The 24,957-nt window shown below is 42.6% G+C and overlaps 1 protein-coding gene across 1 annotated transcript in view; it reads right to left on the reverse strand.

Moving 5' to 3' along the window:
- GAREM1 (GRB2 associated regulator of MAPK1 subtype 1) overlaps positions 1-24,957 on the reverse strand; it is a 229,634-nt gene that overhangs the window by 76,311 nt on the left and 128,366 nt on the right. The window contains exon 3 of the mRNA XM_077492623.1: positions 4,661-4,791. Within this exon, the coding sequence (XP_077348749.1) occupies positions 4,661-4,791 (131 nt within the window). The remainder of the gene's footprint in view (positions 1-4,660; positions 4,792-24,957) is intronic.

Here is a 24,957-nt window from a genome sequence, read left to right on the forward strand (position 1 = left end):
TTCAATATGGGGCACTTTCAACCCCCTCCTTCCCAAACCAATTTTCAGCTTTCAACGCGGTCACACTTTGAATGAGAATTGCGCGGTCATGTAACACTATACCCAAATTAAATTTTTAGCATTTTTTTCACACAAATAGAGCTTTTTTTGGGGGGGGGGGTATTTAATCACCGCTGGGGTTTTTATTTTTTACACTACAAATAAAAAAAGACTGATCATTTTCAAAGAAAAGGCCTTTTTCTTAGGTTTTTGTTATAACATTTTGCAAACAAGTAATTTCTCTTGATAAATTTTGACCAAAAATTATACTGCTACATTTCTTTGGTAAAAATAACCCAAATCAGTGTTTATTTGGTGTTGGCAGTGATGGGTGACAGACAGATGTTTTATGGGGACACTGAAGTGTATAGGGACAGGGGTATCAGTGGTGCTTGGTGTACTGATTGTGGGGTGATCTGCAAGAGCTCTCTGTGTAAAATCATCCTCACCAAGAGCTGTCACAGACCTGCAGATTCCTCCTCTCTCCCCCACCTCCCACACTGAGCTCGTGGGGAGAACTGTCACAGAGACACGCATCTGTTTACATTGTGATGGCTGTGATTGGACACAGCCGTCACGTGATCAGGAGGGCCAATCACAGCCCCATATCCTGATCTCTGCTCAGCTGGATTCTGTGATCATAATGATCACAGGATCGAGCCGTAGCGCACCTCATGGCTGCGCTGCGAGCACTTGTTCTGAGGGACGTTCCTGAACTCACACTCTTTTTTTGAGACCTATAAAAGCCTGTGGCTCTAATCACGATTCAAAAAAACACCCACCCCGCATTGGAATCCATATTCCGGCAGCCTGATATGTAGATCAGCGGGGCCAGATGCATGGATGAGAGGGGTCGGCGCCCTCCATGTGGGCTGACACTTAGTGTCAGTGTGATTTAGGTAGGATTAAAAAAAGCTATATGAGCACCATTGTTTCTGGGCCCTACTACATATACAAACAACATATGGTGGTGGTGATTTGGTGATGGGTTATGGTAGTAGCAAGCTAAATAAAAAAAATAAACTTATTTGGTTCAGATAGTGTCAAGTATGTGTGTGGCAGCAACCAGGTGAGGAGTCCAAAGACAAGTGTGTCTTGTCTACAGTCAAGCATGGTGGTGGGAGTGTCATGGTCTGGGGCTGCATGAGTGCTGCTGGCACTGGGGAGCTACAGTTTATTGAGGGAACCATGAATGCCAGCATGTACTGTGACATTCTGAAGCAGAGCATGATCCCCTCCCTTCAGAGACTGGGCCGCAGAGCAGTATTCCAACATAACCCCAAACACACCTCCAAGATGACCACTGCCTTGTTACAGAAGCTGAGGGGTAAAGGTGATGGACTAGCCAAGCATGTCTTCAGATCCTATTTAGCATGTCTGGGGCATCCTAATACAGACGGTGGAGGAGCGCAAGGTCTCCAACATCCACCAGCTCCGGGATGTCGTCATGGAGGAGAGGATAAGGACTCCAGTGGCAACCTGTGATGCTCTGGTGAACTCCATGCCCAAGAGGGTTAAGGCAGTGCTGGAAAATAATGGTGGCCACACAAATTGACACTTTGGGCCCAATTTGGACATTTTCACTTAGGGGTATACTCACTTTTGTTTTCAGCGGTTTAGACATTAATGGCTGTGTGTTGAGTTATTTTAAGGGGGCAGCAAATTTACACTGTTATACAAGTTGTACCCTCACCACTTTACATTATAGCAAAGTGTCATTTATTCAGTGTTGTCACATGAAAAGCTATTATAAAATATTGATAAAAATGTAAGGGGTCTACTCAATTTTGTGAGATACTGTATTTGGACACAGGCACAATTTTCATACTTTTGGCTATGTATGCCACCAGAATAAAATAAAACAAAAAAATCCATCTTTGAGGGCAGGGGCCACTGCAATTCAAGTATCCTTTCCGGCACTTAGAAATTGCTAAATTACAACCTGTTTTCCCTGTTGGTTGGCTGTAATGACTTTTGCAGGGGCCACTGCAATTCAAGCTCCTTTTTTGGACTTAGGAATTGCTAAACCACAGTTCGTTTTCCCTGTTTATTGGCTGGGACGGCTTTGGGAGCTCTCCCTTTTTTACGTCCTTGTTGGGATTCTTATCCTATGGCCCCTTTGTGTGATGAAAGGCTTATACAAACTTTCAGGATGATCTTTGAGGGAATATTTTCTCCAAATCAATTTATTTGACATAGGTGGTAACAGTCCCTGATGAAGATTATAATTTATGCACTTTTATGATTCATTCTGTATTAAAGCGGGAGTCCACCGGGACTCCGCGTTTTTTTTTTTTTTTTTTAAAAGCCAGCAGCTACAAATACTGCAGCTGCTGACTTTTAAATAGTGACACTTACCTGTCCAGCGCGCCCGCGATGTCGGCACCCGAAGCCGATCGCTCGCTCGGCTGCCGGGTCCCGCCGCCATCTTGGGTATGGGAATCAGGAAATGGAGCCTTTCGGCTTCATTTCCCGGTTCCCTACTGCGCATGCGCGAGCCGCGCGGCGCAATCCGGACGGTCCCCGCTGCCTCTGGGAGCTGTGTGTTTCCCAGCAGGCAGCGGGGCACTTGCTGAAGGGGGCGGGGCATTGCGGAACGGGGGCGTAACCTACGCTCGTTCCGCAGACAGCTAGCCCGGAAGTGGGTGCAGTTACCTGGATTATCCAGGTAACTGCACCCCCCTCCCCCCTGAAAGGTGCCGATTGTGGCGCCGGAGGGGGGGAGGGATCAGATGAGCGGAGGTCCATTTTAGGGTGGACCTCCGCTTTAATATACACACACACACACACACACACACACACACACACACACACATATATATATATATATATATATATATATATAAATGTGTTTTTTTTATTTTTTTTATATATTTTGTGGAGAATCCTTTACTGGCAATGACTGCCTGAAGTCTGGAATCCATGGACATTACAAGACTATGTTCCCTCCCTTCTGATGGTTTCCCAGGCTGTCTTCAGTTATTCCTTGTTTTTGGGTCTGCCTTTTAATTTTGCCTTCAACAAGTAAAATTCATGTCCAATTGGGTTGAGATAAGGTGTTTGACTTGGCCATTGCAGAATATTCCACTTCTTTTCCTTCAAAAGCTCCTGGGTTGCATTTTCAGTGCGTTTGGGATCATTGTTCATCTGTACTGTGAAGCGCCGCCCAATCAACTTTGCTGCATTTGGCTGAATATGGGCTGACAGTATATCTCTAAACACCGCAGAATTCATCCGGCTGCTTCTGTCACATCATCAATAATCACCAATGACCCAGTGCCACTTGAAGCCATGCATGCCTATGATATCACATTGCATCCACCATGTTTTACAGATGGCCGTTTGTGCTTTGGATCATGAGCTCCAAGCCTTTTCCATCCTTTTTTCTTCCTGCCATACTGGTCCAGATTAATCTTAGTTTCATCCATCCAAAGAATGCTTTTCCAGAACTGGTCCGGCTTTTTTTAGATATTTTTTGGTAAAGTCTTATCTGGCTTTTATATTCTTCAGGCTTATGAATGGTTTGCACCTTGTGGGGAACCCTCTGTATTTGCTCTCATGAAGTCTTCTCTTGATTGTAGAATTTGACGATATGCCCACCTCCTGGGAGTGTGTCCTTCACTTGTCTGGATGTTGTGAATGGGTTTCTCTTTACCATAGAGAGGATCCTGCGATCATCCACCACTGTTGTCTTCCATGGATGTCCAGGCCTTTTTATGTTGCTGAGCTCACCAGTTCATTGTTCTTTCTTCAGAATGTACAAAACTGTTGATTTGACCACTCCCAATGCTGCTGCTATCTCTCTTATGAATTTGTTTTGTTTTTGAACAAAACATTTTTTTACAATGGCCTGTTTCACTTGCATGGACAGCTCCTTTGAACACAAGATGTAGGTTCACTATAGAACCCAAATGTAAATACCACACTTACAATCAACTCCAGAACTTTTACCTGATTGATAAACAAATAAAGTAGTAGCTCACACCAGGCCATGAAATCGCTTTTGATTCAATTGTCCAATTAGTTTTGGTCCCTTGAAAAAGGGTGTTGGCTATTTTTAAGAGCTGTAATTCCTAAACCCTTACTCCGATTTAGATATACAGACCCTCAAATTAAGCCTGAGAGTGTGCACTTTCAGTATATATCCATGATATAACTATATATTGAATATGTTTTGGTAAATACCTGAACAAAAAGAAAATTCTGCCTATATCCAAATATATATTGACCTAAGGGTATGTGGTATTGCTGCAATCATCAGGAGTATGAGAAATAATTTTGGGTTGTTTTTTGGTGATCGGTTATGGTAGTAGCAAGAAAAATACAGCTAAATAAAAACCATATGTTTTATAAACAATTTTGGGACAGTTTTCCTTTGATAATAAAAAATAATAATAATCAGGAGATACAGTATCCATTACCATTTACTACCAAATCAAAAGCCTAATTTTGGCCTGAAAAAAAGAAACCAAAAAACAAGATGATGATATGTGCAGTTTTACTAACACGTCAATGTTGCATAATTGTTTAAGCATTAAGATTTGTTTTACCCTCCGTTATCAAGGGGTTAAACTAAAACTATTTATTACAGTTGTGATAAATATATATCATTAAAGACTACCTTGACATTGAATGTTATGTCCTCCATAACATAGACCCGCTCAGGAAATGCCTTAGCCACCTCCTCCACACTGTTGAAATACTGTACTGGCTCCTTGATATCCCGGTCTTGCTCAAGCAACTTGAATTGCCCTGAAAACAAATCAAACAAAATCTTGTAAGATGTTTATGTTGGAAATCTGTCAGTGTGGAAACTGAACTCTATTTTCAGGATCTGCCACTCTTTATTGAGTAACTCCAACTCATAGATTGTGGGGCATTGTGAAATAGAACAAACCTCTTTGCAATATCGTTGCACACAAAATAAATACTGTATATACATAACAATACAGCAAAACAAGCAAACCATTACATAATCCTATTATCTGTTGATACAAAACAGGTTCATGTGAGAGCACATAAAAAGGCACAAGTTGTATGCGGTAGCTCAGACATCAAGTGCATGCAGCTTCAGGGCCACAATCAGTCAGCATGTGGCCCTGGACCCCTTTTGGATTCAATGGGTAAAATGCCTAAACCCTTTAAGAAAATGTACTTTGTGATAATAAACTGCCATAACTGTGATCCTCCAGTCAATTTGATTTGTCTTAAAGTTGGTCTAAATGCTTAAGGTTTTTTACCTCGATGCATTCTATGCATAAGAGCCCTTTCTCACCGGGAGCGCAGCCATGTTAGCGGTAAAGCGTTGTTAATTTTAGCACTGCTTTACCGATTTTTTAGAGGTGCTTTGCAGGCGCTTTTAACCCCCAACAGCAGCCGGGAAAAGGGTTTAAAGCACCCGCAAAATGCCACTGCCCATTGATTTCAATGGGCAGGGGCACTTTAGGAGCAGTGTATACACCGCTCCTAAAGCGCCCCAAAGATGTTGCTTGCAGGACATTTTATAATGTCCTGCCAGCGCAGCACCCCAGTGTGAAAGCACTCAGGCTTTCACACTGGGACTGCAGATGAGGCATTTTTCAGGTGCTTTACAGGTACAATTTTTAGCGATACAACACCTGAAAAATGCCTCCAACGTGAAAGTGGACTTAAGGTAAAAATCTTCCAGTATCAGCTTCCCCTCCCAAATACATACCTGGCTCCTTTTTCTATCCAGTGCTGTGCCTGAGAGCAGCAGCAGAATCACTGAGGCGTGTTTCTGAAGCTATTTTTCTTCTGCCAAGAGAAAAGTGTTTACAAAACCCCAGTGCGCATGAAGCCCCTTAAGAAATGCAATTTTATTTTAAATGACACTTTTGCTTTATATGATAGCAATAAAGCAAAAATATATCTACGCTTTAAAGTGATATTAAAAGGCAATTTTAAAAACGTGTCATAATTACCTGCTCTGTGTAATGGTTTTACACAGAGCAACCCCAATCCTCCTCTTCCCGGGGCCCACACCAGCGCTACTGGCCCCTCCCTCCAGCCAAGTGCCCCCAGACCAAGTAGCTCACTATGGGGGCACCCAAGCAGGCCGACTCTTCTCCATTCACATTGCTCAGCCCCACCCCTGCCTCCCCTCTCTTGTCATCGGCTTACTGTCTGATTTTACAGCAGCGGGAGCCAATGGCTTCCGACCGCTGTCTCTCTCAGCCAATGAGGGAGAGTCCCCAGAGAGTCAGGGCTCTCATGCACATCACTGGATTGCGATGGGTCTCAGTTAAGTATTGGGGGGGGGGGGGGGACACAGAAGTTTTTTTTTACCTTCATGCAAAGGATGCATGATGGTAAAAAAAAAAAAAAAACTTTAGCCTTTACAACCACTTTAAAGTAAAGTTAGTGCAAAAGACACTTTAAAGTCAAAAGGTGTTTTAACGTCATGCATTCTGTGCATGAAGGTTAAAAAACAAACTTTCATTAGCTGTTACCCCTTTCCTAATAACTTACCTGAGTCCTGTAAGTGCTGCTCTTTCTCACTGGTCTCACAGGGCAGATTAATAGCAGTGGGACCCATGCAGGTCGGATTAAGTCCCATTAAGGACACAACGCGTAAGGTGGAGAAATTGGACATCTTATGTAAAGCTTTGGAAGCAAGGAGCACTGCACTATTTGTGTGGCAAAGTGTATTTATAGATATTGCACTGAACACATGCTTTGCATTTTTTCACAAATTGTTACATGATTGTATTTGCACATATGATTATTTCCTTTATTTTGCATTTATATTAGTCAGAATTTTCTGAATACTTATAGCATATATAGTGCTGCACTTATTTCTTTTCATATTCAAACATTAGTTTTTTTAACTGACAAAAAAAAAAGAGGATCGCATTCATAAAGATTATCATTGTACCCCATAGACATTCAAATTGTATTTGTACAAAATAAAACATGGAATTCTGTCTCTCCTAAAAATGCTGGGTACTTTACCATTATGCTAACCTTGGGGTCTCCATACTAGACCAGTTATAGACCTATAAAGCTATGCTGAAATGAGCTCATCTAGTCACTTTTTGACACATATTTCTAAACTAATGATATTAAGGGAGCCTCCATAAACACTTAAGATTTCAAAAATTCCATCCAGTAATATGGAATGTGTGAATTGTGTATTTCTCTTCAAGACAAAGCAGTGCATTTATGAGTGTTTACACATGTGCTAATAAATGAAAAAAGGCTGAACTCTTTACAGTAAAAGGCAGTGTTGTTGTAGACTGCTAGTGAATGGCTGTATTTCTCCTATTCTCATACACATGATGTCAAATCCTGATTTGTGACATCCAGTACCGAGGAAGAAAGAATAATCTGTGCGCTATTAAGGCTATAAAATAAACTGTCAAATGAACACTAATCTAACTTCCTCCATCTGCTGGGGAACTTCAATTCCCAACATGCACTGCCAGCCAAACACTTTAATGTCCCATAGGAGAGGCAGCTGCTGACTACTTTTGGCCTGAGGGCCAGCGAGGCTGAGCACAGGTTATATCTGCTTGTACATACATAATACAGAACAAGGCCCCTTTCTGGAGATGAACAAGTCATGTCAGGACAGGGGTGTGCAGGACGTGCAACGGGTCACAGTGGAGAGCAAAAGGTCTAAGTCACGCGCTACGATTCATTTTTACACAGAAATGTTTTCTTCTAATTACTGGTCTCTAAAATATCAGTCATAATTATTCCTGTACAGTTGTGCTCATAAGTTTACATACCCTGGCAGAATTTAATTCTTGGCCATTTTTCAGAGAATATGAATGATAACTTTTCTTTCACTCATGGTTAGTGTTTGGCTGAAGCCATTTATTATCAATGAACTGTGTTTACGCTTTTTAAATCACAAGGACAGCAGAAACTACCCAAAAGACCTTGATCAAAAGTTTACATACCCCAGTTCTCAAAACCATGTATTGCCCCATTTAAGATCATGACAGCTTGAAGTCTTTTGAGGTCTTTTGTGGTATTTGTGGATGAGGCTCTTTATTAGTCATTACCATCATCTCAGATGGTATTGCTGCCCATTAATCTTGGCAAAAAGCCTCCAGTGCCTGTAAATTCTTGGGCTGTCTTGCATGAACTGCATGGTTTAGATCTCCCCAGAGTGGCTCAATGATATTGAGGTCAGGAGACTGAGATGGCCACTCCAGAAGCTTCACTTTATTCTGCTGTAGCCAATGACAAGTCGACTTGGCCATGTGTTTTGGATAATTGTCATGTTAGAATGTCCAAGTACGTCCCATGCGCAGCTTCCTGGCTGATGAATGCAAATGTTCCTCCAGTATTTTTTGATAACATACTGCATTCATCTTGCCATCAATTTTTACCAAATTTCCTGTAGCTCACACATCCACAAAACATCAGCGATCCACCTCCGTGTTTCACAGTAGGAATGGTGTACCTTTCATCACAGGCCTTGTTGACTCCTCTCCAAAAGTAGCATTTATGGCTAAATTTTGGCCCCATCACTCCAAATGACTTGGTGCCAGAAGATGTGAGGCTTGTCTCTGTGCTGTTTGGTGTATGGTAAGTGGGATACTTTGTGGCATTTGCATGTTAATGGATTTTTCTTCTGGCAACTCAATCATGCAGCCCATCTTTCTTCAAGTGCGTCCTAATTGTGCATCTTGTTTTCAGAGAGTCATGTATTTCACCTGAAGTTATTTGTGGGTTTCTCTTTGTATCCCAAAGCAATTTTCCAGGCAGTTGTTTCTGAATTCTTAGTTGGTCTACCTGACTGTGGTTTGGTTTCAACAGAACCCCTCATGCCACTTCTTGATTAGAGTTTGAACACTGCCGATTGGCATTTTCAATTCATTGGATATCTTTTTATATCCCTTTCCTGTTGTATACAGTTCAACTACCTTTTCCTGCAGATCCTTTGACAATTATTTTGCTTTCCCCATTACTCAGAATCCAGAAAGGTTAGTGCAGCACTGGATGAAAGATGAAAGGTCTGCTAAGAGTCCAGAAAGTCATTGACCTTTTATACACACAAACTAAATACAAATAGATCACAGATGAGGATGGTTACCTTTAATAACCATTCAAACTCCTTTGTGTCAACTTGTGTGCATGTTATCAGGCCAAAATCGCCAGGGTATGTAAACTTTTGATCAGGTTAATTCAGGTAGTTTCTGTTTTCATTATGATTTAAAAAAACACAGTTGATTGATAATAAATGGCTTCAGCCAAACACTAACCATGAGTGAAAGATATTCATTCATATTCTCTGAAAAATGGCCAAGAAATCAAATTCTGCCAGGGTATGTAAATTTATGAGCACAACTGTATATTATGTAATTCTGTCTCCTCAAATAATTATTCTCACCCACTGAGCCTAAAGTATACAGTATGTCCAAGCATTACCAAAATGTAACCATAAAACCCCCCTCCTCCTCCTCCTCCAGAGCATACCTAATCAAATTTTTCCTTTACCTTCCTCCTGTGGAAGGAAATAGGAACATTATCACTAGGGATACACCGAAATTTCAGCCGCCAAAACATTTTGGCCTAAAATTGCCTTTTCGGCCTAAAATTGCCGAAAGAAAAAAATGGCAGATAATGGAGCCGAAAATGGGGCGGGGCCTGGGACTCAGACCCCCGCCCCTGGTGCCACCCATCAGGGGGGCTTCCTATATCGTAGAAGAGAGGAGAGCCACCATCACCTGTTTGATTACAGCGCTGGGAACATCACAGCATTCATTTCAATAGCTGTGTGTTCCCCGCTGCGCACCGTCACATACAGCCCCTCCCCCTTGTCTGGATTGCATGGGTGATCTGTCTATTAAAGTGCCCGGACAAAGAGGAGGGGCTGTATGTGATAACGTGCAGCGGTTAACACACAGCTATTGAAAGGAAAGTTGTGATGTTCCCGGCGCTGTAATCAAACAGACGGCGGCGGCTCTCCTCTCCCTTCACAGGCTGCAACAGGGACACTGCCTGCAATGGGGACACTGGCTGGCTGCATCTGACAGGCACTGGTGAGCCTGCATTGATCTCTTGTATCATGTCTGCAGTCTCTGACCATCTCCTGTACCATGTCCCCAGTCTCTGACCATCTCCTGTACCATGTCCCCAGTCTCTGATCATCTCCTGTACAATGTCTGCAGTCTCTGACCATCTCCTGTACCACCTCTGCAGCCTCTGACAATCTCATGTACCACCTCTGCAGTCTCTGACCATCTCCTGTACCATGTCCCAGTCGCTGACTGTCTCCCGTATAAAAATATTTTTAAAAACAGTCACTTTCGGTAATGGTTTTCGGCCTAGAGCTTTTTTCCATTTTCGGTATCTATTTCGGCACCAAAAAACCCATTCATGCCCCCCTAATTATAACTAGACTTGTAAAATAATTAGCATATTGTTATGGAAAAAAAAAATATTTGCACAGGGAATTTCTTGGACCTCAGTTCCCATTTATATAGGCATGCGCCCAGAATTACATTTCTCAAAAGCACTATTCCTAAACACAGTGACTGACAACTAGTGATAGGCTCAGGGCATGTTTGGATCCTAGTCTGAACTCACCTGAGTGAGCCCAACAGGAAGCTATCTCCTGTACTGGACCAATCATCTGGGGCCAGGACATTCCTCACCCCGCAGCCGTATGCATACAATGGATGTGTATGCTAGCAGCTGCTTGGCAAGTAATGTCTCAACCGCTTAATATTGGCCCAGTATAGTGTGGGTTCAGAATATGATCCAAACACGCCTTAGCTCATCCCTATGGACAATGCTGGTTAGGAATTAAAGTGGTTGTAAACCCTCTCATATACCCAGTGAAGTGACTGGCCTCAGGTGATACACAGAGATTAAACAAAACCTCCTACATAAATTGTAACCGTTTATCTGCAGTATTCTCTCCTCTACATCCAATCAAGTCCATAATTAATAAAGCTGTTAAAAAAGGGGGCAGGGAGCTGAAAGTGCAAACTGCAGAGCTCAGTGAGGGGAGCTCTGAGAGCAGACAGCACTCAGGACACAGAGCTGAGGCTTTCAATCATAGGCTGTGGACTGGAACTCCCTCCCGTGTCACACTTTTTCTCTTGGCATTAGGAAAATTTGTCAGAAAAATCTGTAAAGTGAACTTACACATGACAACCCCCCCCACCCCCCAGTATATCCACGTCAGGAGTCCCGGGCTGAGAAAGCCCCCAAGCTAAATGTCCAAAATGTACCTCGTCAGGAGGGACGATTTGGAGTATTCTAATTGGTGGCGGCGTCTACCAATCAGTAGCCACATCTGTCAGCCATGGAGAAGAGAAGTTGCGTGGATGCCAAGGGGATTTCTAAGCCCTGGACTCCCGATGTGTATATACCCGGCTTGGACGAGGAGGGGGCCCTGTGTAAAGTGACCTTAGAGATTTTTCTGTAAAAGTGAACTTACACTTTAAAATACTACCGTATATACTCGAGTATAGGCCGACCCGAATATAAGCCGAGGCCCCCAATTTACCCCCAAAAAAACTGGCAAACTTATTGACTCGTGTATAAGCCGAGGGTGAGACATGCCTGTCCATCCCTGTGTGTGTGTCCGTCCCTGTGTGTCCGTCCATCCCTGTGTGTGTGTGTCCATCCATCCATCCATCCCTGTGTGTGTGTGTGTCCATCCATCCATCCATCCCTGTGTGTGTGTGTCTCCATCCATCCATCCCTGTGTGTGTGTGTGTCTCCATCCATCCATCCCTGTGTGTGTGTGTGTCTCCATCCATCCATCCCTGTGTGTGTGTGTCTCCATCCATCCATCCCTGTGTGTGTGTGTCCATGTGTGTGTGTCCGTGTGTGTGTGTGTGTGTGTGTGTGTGTGTGTGTCCAGCCTCCGTCCCGTGCCTTGCCTCCTTGCCTCCGTCCCGTGCCGTGCCTTGCCTCCTTGCCTCCGTCCCGTGCCTTGCCTCCTTGCCTCCGTCCCGTGCCGTGCCTTGCCTCCTTGCCTCCGTCCCGTGTCGTGTCGTGCCTTGCCTCCGTCCCGTCCCGTGCCGTGCCGTGCCGTGCCTTGCCTTGCCTCCGTCCCATGCCTTGCCAGGATCGCCTCGGCGGCCATTCTAAAATTCAAAAGCCCCGCCTCCGCCTCCGCCTGTGATAGGCGGAACACTGAATTTCCCAGCAGCCTGTGTTCCGCCTATCACCGATATCGTCTCATCCTCGTACTACGGACGAGGATGAGACGATGTCCGTGATAGGCGGAACACAGGCTGCTGGGAAATTCAGTGTTCCGCCTATCACAGGCGGAGGCGGAGAAGGAGGCGCGGCTTTCAAATTGTAGTATGTCCGCCGTCTGTCTGCTCGATACGCTGATCGAGCAGTCAGACGGCGATGACTCGAGTATAAGCCGAGGGGGGCACTTTCAGCCTCAAAAAAGAGGCTGAAAATCTCGGCTTATACTCGAGTATATACGGTATGTGTTTTTTATGCTTCAGTGATTCTTTTTTTAAACTTTAATGAAACCTGGCAAATGCCCTAGTGTTGATTTTCTATTTGTTTTAAAGGGGTCCAGTAGCAGATCCCCAGCTTATTCGTACTCTCCTTCAGCGGATCTCCTGTTCAATAGTACCCCCAGTTATGCTGATGTCCCACTCAGTAGTAACTCCTATCTCTGCTGAACTTCTGGTTTGCTGATCCTCCTCTCTCTGGTCCCCGCTTACCACCCGCTATATTGTTTCCACGCTGCCACTACATGACTTTCTCTGGTCCCCCAGCTCTACTGATCTTCTGCTTCTCAGTCCTCTCTCTCTCCAGTCCCTGCTCACCTTCTGCTAGAACATTCCCATGTTGCACACCACGTGTGCCATCTGCTAGTTGCTCCTCTCCAGCCCAGACCCCGCTCACCTTCCTGCTGTTCCACACTGCACATCAGATGTGATGTCTTCACCAGACACTTCCAGAATATATACATATGAACCGGAAGTGACTGCTGATGACGTCTTTCTGGTTTGCTTGTTCGTTTCCCAGTACATCCTGGGATATCTCATACTTGCAATACCTCCAAAACAAAGCAAAGGTAACGCTAAATAAAAGCCCCTCAAAAGCTTCAGGTGCTGTGATAGAGGTCGACCGATATGGGTTTTTCTCTGGCCGATGCCGATATTTAGAAATCATGGCGGCCGATAGCCGATATATGATGCCGATTTTTTTGGGCCGATATGTTAGGCCGATTTTATTTTATTTATTTATTTTTTTCCTTTTTTATTATTTTTTTTTTTTTAATCCCCCTTGATCTAACACACCTTTCCCACTGGGGCGTTTTTCAGGCGCTTTTGGGCTAAAAATAGCGCCTGTAAAGTGCCTGCAAAATGGCTCCCCTGCAGCCTGTGTGAAAGACAGAGTGCTTTCACACTGAGGCGATGCGCTGGCAGGATCTTAAAAAAGAAGTCCTGCAAGCAGCACGTTTGGAGTAGTGTATACCGCTCCTCCACCACTCCTGCCCATTGATATGAATGGGCACCACTGCCGAAGCGCATGCAATGCGATTTGGCAGCAGTGCTTCATGGGCGCATTTAACCTCTTCCTTGGCCGCTAGCTGGGTTATATGTGCCCCACTAGCAGCCAAATAGCACCGCTAAAATGATGGTAAAGAGCTGCTAAAACTTGCGTTTTTCCATCAACGCCTGCCTGCTCCAGTGTGAAAGCAGTCTTCATAAGTGATACAGAAAATTTCTTACATTTAAACATTTATTAAACAAAACAAACCTCCAATCAGTTTACTTGCATGTATGATTTAGATAAAAAAAAAAAAAACCTATATATTAAATAAAAACAGGTAGTCAAAACTTTTGGACGAAAAAAAAAATGGGCTAACTTTACTGTTTTTATTTTATTTTTATTTTTTAAATAGTGTATTTTTTTCCCAAAAAAATGCATTTGAAAGACCTCTGTGCAAATGCCGTGTGACATAAAATATTGCAACAACTGCTATTTTATTCCCTAGGATCTCTGCTAAAAAAATATATATAATTTTTGGGGGGTCTAAGTGATTTTCTGGCAGAAAATACAGGATTTTTACTTGTAAGCAACAGGTGTCAGAAAAGATTTAGTCTTTAAATGGTTAAACTGAGAACTTCTACACACTGAGATGATTTCATTCATTCAAGTGTAAACATTGTATCTTTCTGTTCTTTTCTTGGCAGCCTGCCCAGAGAGGAGGAAGATGTTTCTATGACGACTCAGGCAACTTACACTGACTTCTATTACAGAAGTCATTTCAAAGTCCCGCTGTAGTTCTAAATCGGCTTTTTATCAGCACAATCGGCCGATGCCGATTATTTAAAAAACGGCAAATATCGGCCAATATATCGGTCGACCTCTAGTAAGCGAGCTTTGACAAACTTCTATGGAGGCTTTGGAGACTATTTGAAGCACATAGAAAGTGATATAGGGTATAATTTTTTAAGCAAAGCAACCGCAACGCATGAACAGGACTGTAAGGTAACCATTTTATTTAGGGACATGTGCTTTGATTGGCATTCTGAGTGCTTTACAAAAGTGTGTCCAAAGCCACATTTGTAAGCAAGTGTAAATGCCCTTAGTGCTCTGGACTGAGACAAGTACACATTAGAGTGTGATATGCTTTTGTTCATATTTCATGCCCAAGTTTTATAACCACTTTCAGTGCAGAAAAATCACTGTTGTCAGTTTAAACTAACTCTGGGTGATCAATGTACATTTCAAGGATTTTAACAAACTTTGTGGCAGATTCCTACCTGTTTCTGCTCTGAAGAAAAAAAAATGTCTGCAGAGCAAATCTGAATGGGAGACTTTTTCACTATCAGCTGATGCACTTGCAGTGTTCTAATAGGGAAAATTAAGGGTCTGTATACTTGTAGAAATGATTAAACTTCAGTAGTATCTCCCCAAAGATGACATTTTTTTTTACAGTACAGATTTCTGGGGAAAAAAATATCAGCCAGCCAATCACACAATCAGGAAATTACATTTCTGGAAAGTTTCTCCAATGGTGTATGGAACGTCTACGGGTTGCCATGTTGCATTTTACAGAAAATGGCAGCACTGCAGATTGTAAAGTGATTGAAAATGAGTCATTTTTAATAGCATTCAAATACAATATGGCTTGTGTAGCAATTGCATATGCTATTTTTCTCCCACAAAAGTTAAGTTGCCCATTAAGCCAAACTGTACTGTACTGAAAAGGGAGGATATGCCCAGAACACTAATTAAAACGTTTTTGGAAGTGCAGGGTATGAAAGTAAGGATGTACTCTATAAGTATGTAATATTTATACAGGTAATGATTTCATTGCCCAGTCAAATGTGTCAGACAGATGTTGGCACTCTTTCTCTGGCAAGGACAAGTTGATGTGGCAAGAGTTAAGAAAAACTATCCCTGGTCCCAAAATGAGATTTCCTTTACATCCGGAATATGTTGCAATAATTACTGTAACACAGTGTGGAGAATTGTTGCTATTTGGACATGAAATCAGTTCAAAACAATTGCCGTGGGAGGAGGCATTTTATTTGTAGGCGCAAAGCAGTCCGCTTCCACTGCCAATATTTTATTGTGTTAGCTGCCGCATAGACTGACAACAAAACTGGGGAAACTGCTGTCAAGTGGTCAAGGAAACAAAGCGGACTGCCAGGTCTCCACGATGCCACCTGATTTCATAACTGCTAGACACAACAGGATATGCGATGGGGGAAAAAACCCATGGGCATATGCCTTACCAACTATTTTTGTTGCCTAGGTTGAAAAATAAAAATCAATAGAGCACACATTTAAATGCACCAATGAAAGCATTTCCAGATGGAACTGATTTCATAGTGTTCAGCATGAAGACATCACTGCTTTTTGAGACGTCAGCTCCATATGTTCCTGCATAATCAATCATCTCTACAAGTTCAGCTGTAATGTATGGAGGCCTTCTACACATTGGATGACTTTTCTCTCTGTATGTAGCACACCACTCATAAAAGCTGTAGAAGTCAGGATTCCCCACTGCTACACAGCATTTCCTTCACACATTCCAACATTGATGTTTTATTAGGGGTTGATGACGTGGATGGGGAAGAGAGTTATGGGATGCCCAACTTGAACAAAGTCCACAACTATTAACAAGGGGATTTTTTACACAAAGTGCTCTTCCTTCCTCCTGCACAAACTTGGCTCACACATATAGCACCTGCTGATCACTCCAGGAGAACCAACCGTCTCTAATGTTAATTCAGCAGCAGTCAATTGCAGGTTAGGAACATCCTATCCCTTTTGTGCATTAAAGTAGCACATGGAGTGAACAGCATCTCCTGCTGCCTTCTTGTAATCCCAGAGAACAGTTCTACTGCTGCAGAAGATAACAACCCACCTGGCTGCTTGCTTCCCCAGTCCTCCTGACTGGCACACTCCCATGGAAATTTCCCAGGGCAAGGATGAAGATTTAAGCACACCACTGTCAGAGAGCAATGCTACAGCTGACAGTCTCTCTCCTTGTTTTGTCCCTGCATCAGGCTGAGTTTACTCATGGTCTGTGCTTGCTCTCTTCCGCGGCGTCTCCTGAAGGTTTTCCAACTGCCTCCTGTGGTGGGATCCTTCCATACCAGCTATCCCGAGCCTCCAGACTGAGGTAAACTGTTCCTGGCAAGGGGTCCCTCAAGGGCCACCGACAGCCTCTCCATCTTCCACCAGACTCCCCTGCTGGCGTGGCCCATGTATATTTATAGCATCTTTTCAGTCCTCTGCCAGCCCACTCCTGGGGATTGGCTGCGGTCCCATAAATAGTCATAGCAGCCCCTCCTAGCCTCCCTCCCCTAGCTCTAGAACATTCTCTAATGTCCCAGAAACAGAGGGAGGCACCAGAGAGCTGCTAGCATGAGTCACCCAGCTCTGAACTCTAATGACCCTGACCCAATTAAGACTCACAGGTTTAAAGCATGAGTCGAAGTTGCATTTTCCTGTACTACACTTCTAGTTGCACATACTAGAGGGTGCTACATGTATAATTTACCACCAGTCAGGTGTAGGACCCGTTTATCCATATAATAAACGGGTCCTAAATTAGCTAATATTAGCTGAGCAGGTTTTCCCAGCAAGGTCTCAATGCATAGTAAAGGCAACTGAATGATATATAGAAAAAAAGAAGTACAGCAGATAACACTGCCAATTTGTGACATTTAACACTTCAATAAAGTGTGTGATGCATTGTTTTCAGTACATCAGCAGTCTTACCGACACGGTGCACACCAGCAGCTGCTTTCCTAACACCTGCTAGCGTGAACATGTCCTTATGCTTCCAAGGCAAGTTTGGATCTGGCTGGTTGCAATAAGAAGTTTCTTGGTGCTGAAACTTTAAAATATAGGATGTCTTTGGGAATATCCTTCTTGCATTTCCTAAAAGTTACAGTAATAAACAAAAGGGGACTCCAAACCACTGACAAAAGTACATGTTATGCCTGAAGCAAATAAAACTATATGTACAGGGAAAGGCAGAGAATTCTTATACGATTAATAAATAAGACTGACCGGGCATTTTATGCAATACCATTGAACAGAGCAGGTAGGTATAAACCTGTTTATTTAAAAAAAAAGAAAAATGAACAAGGTTTACAACCCCTTTAAAGTATATATCTAGCAAATAAACGTTTTCATAACTGTGGCCTAGCTATGGGCATCCGAATAATTAAATTTTCTCAACAAGCTGTAAAACTGTAAAGCTCTAAAATTAAACTGTAAAAGAAACCTCACTGACTTCTGTAACTGCAGTCATTGTGGAGTAATTAAACTAAGCAGCAGAAAATTCTTAGTTTTACTACCTCTTTCTCTTGGTAGCTGGCTCCCCCTGGTAGTTGCAAACGTGCCAACCTTCTAATCGCCAGTAGTGTGTGCTGAGACACAACTTGAATGACTTCTGACACTGCTGCTATTGTGAACTTTGAGGATAATTTGCTCCAGTCATAGCCATAGCGGTTAATGAGGGCCTATTTTTAAGCTTATTTACTACGGTAATGTTTAACTGTCCTTAACGTGGTTGTAAAGGCTGAAGGCTTTTTACCTTCATGCATTCTATGCATGAAGGTAAAATAACCTTTCCGTGTTCTGCTCCCCCCACAACCGCCTAATACTCACCTGAGCTCCCTCACCGATCCAGCGATGTGCACGAGAGCCCTGGCTGTCCCAGGACTCCCTCTCCTCATTGGCTGAGAAAGAAACAGGAGTCATTGGCTCGCATTGCTGTCAATCACAGCCAGTGAGTCAACGAGAACAGAGTGGGGGGTATGGTCGAGCCACAGCTCTATGCGTTTTATGGATGCATAGAGTAAGGCTCAGGGGGGGGGGGGGGCGGTGGGGGTTGGGGGAGCACGCACCAGTGCCCCCATAGCAAGCAGCTTGCTATAGGGGCACGGGTCAAGGGGAAGGAGCCAAGAGCACAGGAGGGGGGCATGAAAAGATGTGATCAGGGCTGCTTTGTGCAAAACCACTGCACAGAGCAGGCAAGTATAACATGTTTATTTATTTTTTTAAAGCTAAACCTTTAATACAACTTTCAAAAATACAAGAGGCCAGCCACTCAGCATGAGACCCAGAAGCTAATAGAGAACCCTGGAGTAGAGTTGTCTACTTCATTGATTTCCAGCAAGGTCACAAAGACAACCCCACATACAATACATGAATGGGTTATGCAGGATAGATTTGTAGAAAGTACGATTTCTAGCTTTTTCTTCTGACCACTAACAAGCCGACTCAGGTGACCATCAGCAGGAGGTACACTTATCACAATTATTATTAACTGCTGTCATACATCTAGCATGGTCTCCAAGCTTGTTACTACAACTGACAAGTGCGTTGCTGATCTGCCATTCCAGTAACAAGCTAAGGGCAGACTGTACATCTGTTCTGATGTGTTAATGGGAAAATGTTTGAGTGGGAGTAAGCCATATTGTCATTTTGCAGCTGGACAGTTATTTCATCAAATCTTTCCACGTTTATTCACATTCCCAACGGAATATGTTCAGGATTACTCAACAATAAAATATCAACAGAACACAAATCAATACTTAGTACAGACTAGAGGAAAAAATCGGTGTAATTATTTTATAACTTCTGAATTTAAAGGTAAATTCCATTTTTACCACTTGTGTGCAGCCCGCTTAGTGTTGGGCACTAGATAACATAGGCCCCAGTTGGTCATGGTTCAGGCTACTTTGCAGCTCTAGTATAGTTAAACATTATGCCAGTAGATTGGCTTCCCAGCTGGCTTCCTGACACTGTCAGCCACAGCACAGCAGTGGTTTCCACATGTGACTGGCAGCAGGGGCTGCCAATCAATGCCCGTGCTCTAAGCTGTAGGTATGGAGAATAGGTGATCACAGGGCCCCCGAAGAGGCTCCCACCCCGCTGCTAGAAAGCAAGCTGCAGAACATAAAGCGCTGGAAAAGTTAAAAGGAAACAAAAAATAAAAAATTAAGCATGAGTTTCTGAACTTGATGTAATATGAATGGTTGTAAATGTTTTAATTGCTATGAGAATTTAAGTGTTAGTTCCCCTTTACAGAAAAAATGTAAAAGGTGAACGAACACCGTACACCTTGCCGCCCCCATCCCCACTGTACTTACCCTCCGGGCCTGCTGAGCTTTTGGTGCCGGTCTGGGGATTTGGAATCGCTGCTTTTCTTCCTCTTCTCTGTGCAGCACTTCCAGGACAGACGAGAGCGATTCTGATTGACCAGCATGATCACGGAGCATCACTCTCATGAGATCACGGATTTTAAATACCAGGATCACTGAACCAGCTGATTGGGCGCTGACAGCTTAGCAACCCCAAAGGCAATTACAGCAGGGACCGGGGGGATTGGGGCTGTGGTGAAGGTGTGCAGTGTTAGTTCACATCTTTTCTGTAAAGGTGACTTGTTTACACCTGCTGCAGGGGCAGTATTGCCCAATGAAGTCTTAACACAAGCAAGAACAAGGCAAATTCTATTGTGCAGCTTTTTGGACATGTTGGGGGCCACGTAAGATGACCCTCTTTATTTACCAGGTTGACCACCACTAAGCTTTGTTTGATGCCAGCTGGGAGGCATTGTAATAGTACATATACACTATACGAATATAACTATATTTATCCACCTATATAGATGCTTAATGGACATCCTATTCCAAAACCATGAGTATTAACCACTTGCCTACTGGGCACTTTCACCCTCTTCCTGTCCAGGCTAATTTTCAGCTTTCATTGCTGTCACATTTTCAATGACAATTGCACGGTCATGCAACTGTATCCAAAACTAAATTGTTATTTTTTTGAGACAGATAGAGCTTTCTTTTTGTGGTATTTAATCACCAATGGGTTTTTTTTGCTAAGCAAACGTAAAAAAATGTGGGAAAAAAAAATTGAAGTTTCTTTGTTTCTGTTAAACAATTTTATAAATAAGTAATTTTTCTCCTTTACTGATATTCTGCACTGATGGACACAGATAAGCTGCATTAATGAGGCTGCACTGATATGTGGTATTGATGGGCACTGTTGGGGCTGCACTGAGAATCAGGACACTGATGATCAGTGCCCTGACTCTCAGTGCAGATGTCCCCATGTGTGGATTTGCCAGTTTCCAGCTCTCCTCTCAAGCTGTCAGCTTGAGGGGAGGATTGCCAATAACCGGCAAATCATGTTTACATTCGTAGGCAGCTGTGATTGGACAAAGCTGATCACATGGTAAAGAGCCACTACCAATTGGCTCTTTACCCTGGTCTGTGATCAGTGGTGTCCGAAGGAAGCAGCGATCACACATCACTGCCGACCCAAGCTGTAGGGGGAGTGAGCATGAGAGGACATCAAATGATGGCCTCCCAGCAAATTGCGGCCACGATGTAGCCGTCATTCAGCTATAGCGCAGTCGTGAAGGGGGTTAACATGAAGAAAGTGCCACACACACACTTTAACAGCAAGCACTCTTTTTGAAAGCCTTTCCATTACATTTTGGAGTGCCTGAGGAAATTTGTGCAGCTATGAGGCATTTGTGAGGTTAGGTGCTGATATTGGATGAGAAGACTGAGAAGACTGCTTGCAATTGGTATTTCAATTCAACCCCAATGCAACAGGGTTGAGCTCAGGGTACGATGCACTTCACACCAAAATTTGTCATACCATGTCCTTATCCTCAGGCAGAAAAAAGGCCTTCTCCAAACTCTTGCCACAAATTGCACAATTGCCTAAAATGTCTTTGTATGCTTTAGTGTTAACACAATACCCTTCACTGGAGACATTTGAACTGAATAATTTGGAGGTGTTTGTATACATTCGGGCATATTGTGCATCTTTTAAAAGCAAACCTGTCACAAAACTAGGAATTTCAACCAAATATCAAGCCAATTCTTGAGGCAGCTGAAACAAACAGAATCGTAACTTTTTTTGTATAACCCCTGCCTGGCTTTCAGGCTTACCTATTGTCCCTTTTTAATAGGAAATATCACGTTTGGCCTATAATTTCAGCTGCCCAGATATTTGGATCTATTGAACCCAATTGCCTGTATTGTGACCGGAACACTTTGTGCTCATCTTCCATAAGAGAGTAACAGTGCAATACTACATAGAAGAATATTGATGAATCACAAAATTGGGAATGCCCTTTATTAGAGAAAGCCAACATTGGCCAAATAAAATGATCATCATTAGAGTGCCAGCCAGATAAAATAAACCTCTGATACGAGAGCATTAAAAGCGATCCATGGGAATTTAGCACCAACTCTGGGTTTGTAGTAACAATGTTTTATAGTTTTGGTTAGGTGCAGAAAGTTTAAAAGCTCTGTCAGATCTTTAATGCCATCTGTACCCCTGTTGGAGAATTTCACTCTATTTGGTATGGTAATGTGTTCCACTGGGGCAAAGCAAGTATATCCAAAAGTAGTTGAGGGAATATCTTCCAATTTGAACACTTGTTCCTGTGATAGCTGTCAAAAGGTGACATTTCCCCTATTTAGGGAAGTTGTCCACTGCCAACTGGGCAATAGCATCAATGAAAACAGAGATTCTCTCGTTTCAGCACTCTATACAAAACAATACATTTTAGTTGGAGTTCTACTTTGAATACATATAGCAATGAAGAGTTCATTACCACTCCCCAATTCCTCATTTGACAAAAACAAGGGCTGCCTGGGAAGCCTTTTTTCTCCATCTGTCCCCTTTCCAGCCCTTCCCTGCCTGTCCTTCATCCAAAACAGACTGATCAGTATAGAATGAAACAAGTTGCTAAAATGGTCCACAAAGTGTTCAGATCCATAAATTCATATGTTCGTCATTTCAAATGTTATTTCAAAAGGACGTTATTATCCAAAGTTTCTATTAAATGCACTGAAAATAACAAAATCACTTTTCATGTTAGAATTAAAGTGCCAGATTTCCATTACGGAGGTGTATCCTCATCATTTTTTCTGTGTTCCGTTTTCGCTCCTTGCGTGGGTGATCTATTCAGGAGATGACATTTTCTTGGCTCAAGCAGCCAGCTGGCCAGGATTTCAAAATCTTAAGTAATACAGCAAATAACTGCTAGCTAGACATTTCCTACATTGCAAAACTGACCTGGCTGGGGCTGCTGGCCTGGCTGTGACTGTCAGCACGACTTATACTAAGCACCGCTCTCCGCAAAACAATCAAGCATCTGTGCAAGTGATCAAGCCGATCACACAACGGTTCGGATTAACATAACTCAGCTCTTACTGAAGTCCATAATACCCAAAAACAACAAATACACAAAATTGTTTGGGGGGGGGGGGGGGGGGCTGACAAAGGCATTTTGTATATGGCATTTTTTTCCATTTACATATATGCAATAAGACAAGAAAAAGTCTGACACAAAAGGTGAAGAAAAAAAGAAAACTGACTTTGTCCAGCTGAAAATGGTATATCCTAACCTAACTTGTACAGGTAACAGGACAAGAAGTATGAGGACATCTTCCCAACAGACAAGATTTAAAAAAAAGAAACTATGACAGCTCCTAACCCCTTCTTTCTAACTTTCTTTAAAAAGTTTATGACTGGAGCTTGGAAATTAAGTTCTGATTAAAATACATAGTGACTCTGCTCTGCCCCTCAAGCATTCAGTGGAGTGATGTACTGTGCAGGGGGTGGAGGTGGCTGGCTTGGGCTCTCAGCGGCTCACTGGCAGTCCAGGCATCTGGGTGGATTCCCAACTGTAAAGTCAGGATCGGAGCAGAGCTTGGACCGCCTGAGTGACATCAGCCAAAAGCAAACTTTAGCCTGCTGTTGGCTGAAAACGGGTCACAGGAGTGCAGAACAACCTGCACTTCTGTGATCCATAGGAGAAGTAGGGTCAAAATAGTTTTGGTCATACTTCTCCTTTAAAGCTAGATAAATTGTAAAACAAACAGTATTGCTTTGATGTCATCTAATGCAGTGGCCCACTAACAGGCCAGGTTTTATGTATTACCTTGGGGAGATGCAGACTAGAATACTGCAATCACTGAGCAGAAAATGAGATCACTGTGATGTATTTCAGTTACTTTGCAAACCTGGCCTATTAGTGGGCCCTGAGGACAGGGTTGATGACCACTGATCTAATCCCTCCATGGAGTGAAAGCCCTCACTGATATATGCCCACATACTGTTCCATGAGGGTATGCAAGCCCCCTGTGACAATGACAAAATAATTTAAAGAAAAAAGCAAAAGCATACACCCAAACCATATACATGTAACACATTTTAGGGGGTTTGTTTTATATAAATCCCAAACTAGTAAAGTAATAAATCCTTTTAAAGTACATCAAATTTGCATTTTTTTTTTGCACAATTAATGTTCTTACACTTTTCTGTGCTTTAATTAGACGTTTACTTTTAGCAATTTGACCGTTTAATTTTCTATATTTAGTAGGAATTTGAGATGATATTTTTTGGGGTTACTTACAACATTTTTTTTATTTGCTTTCCATTGAGATTATAGTTCTGATAACAGCAGCACACAGATTGTAGAATATGTGAACTCTAGAGTACAGTTCATTAACTGAAGTGCTGTTTTCAGAAGCTATATGGTTTGGAGTGAAGAGGAGGGCTTCAGTAAACATTCACATCCGTAATGTGCGTGTTCATTAACAAAAAAGGGTTAAGCGTTGAAGGTTTTTTACTCAAAGCTCCAACCTGTAACAAAAAGCACACTTCAGAAATTGGCAGATGGTAAAAAACAAAAAAACATTGACCGGCACTATTTTAGAGCTTCATGTAAAAGTGGAAGCGTTTGGCAGGCACAGCTCCTTTCTCCATTGTGGCCACCATAAAAGGAAAAGAACTGTTGGAATTTCAATTGAAGTAAAAGATTGCTTAGTCAGATTCACCTGCTTTAGACTGAGCTTTCTGGCCCAGAACTAGATGACACTTGACCTCAGACAAACATTACATCATTTATCATAAAAGTATTGGTTTTCTAAATCTCCATTTGCCATTTAAAGCTGACCTGCATACTTCTCAAAAAAATGTATTGGTATCAGGCAGTAAGGAGTAGATAAAATGTATTTAAAGTGTAGTTTAGAAATGTAACTTCTTAAATTAAGGTATGATGCAAGGCTCCAAAATTATAAAACAAAATAACAAACGGTGAAAGTATATAACAAGCAAGCACCCAAAATACTTGTCCTAGCATGATGATGAAGAATCATTCGGGCCTTTGCTTAGGAACATAAAACAATATTATTCATGTAACTGGCCAGATTACTTGTGTCAGTAAATGGGTAAAGGGTAAAGGCTTTATTGGGTGGGATAGCCAGGGTACATACACAATGCTTGGTTCTATACACCAGTGGTATAAGGTGGCCAAGTGGAGTTGCTTTATGCCATCAGTCAAGGGGTAGGATTATGGGTTGGATTTCAAATAGCTTAGAGACAGTAAGCCCTTGTACACAGTTGGAAATTCCAGCGGAAAATGTCCGATCGGACCATGTT

The sequence above is a fragment of the Lithobates pipiens genome, unplaced genomic scaffold (genome assembly GCF_037356315.1).
Source record: "Lithobates pipiens isolate NorthernLeopardFrog02 unplaced genomic scaffold, aLitPip1_a1.2 Scaffold_19, whole genome shotgun sequence".
Lineage (NCBI taxonomy): Eukaryota > Metazoa > Chordata > Amphibia > Anura > Ranidae > Lithobates > Lithobates pipiens.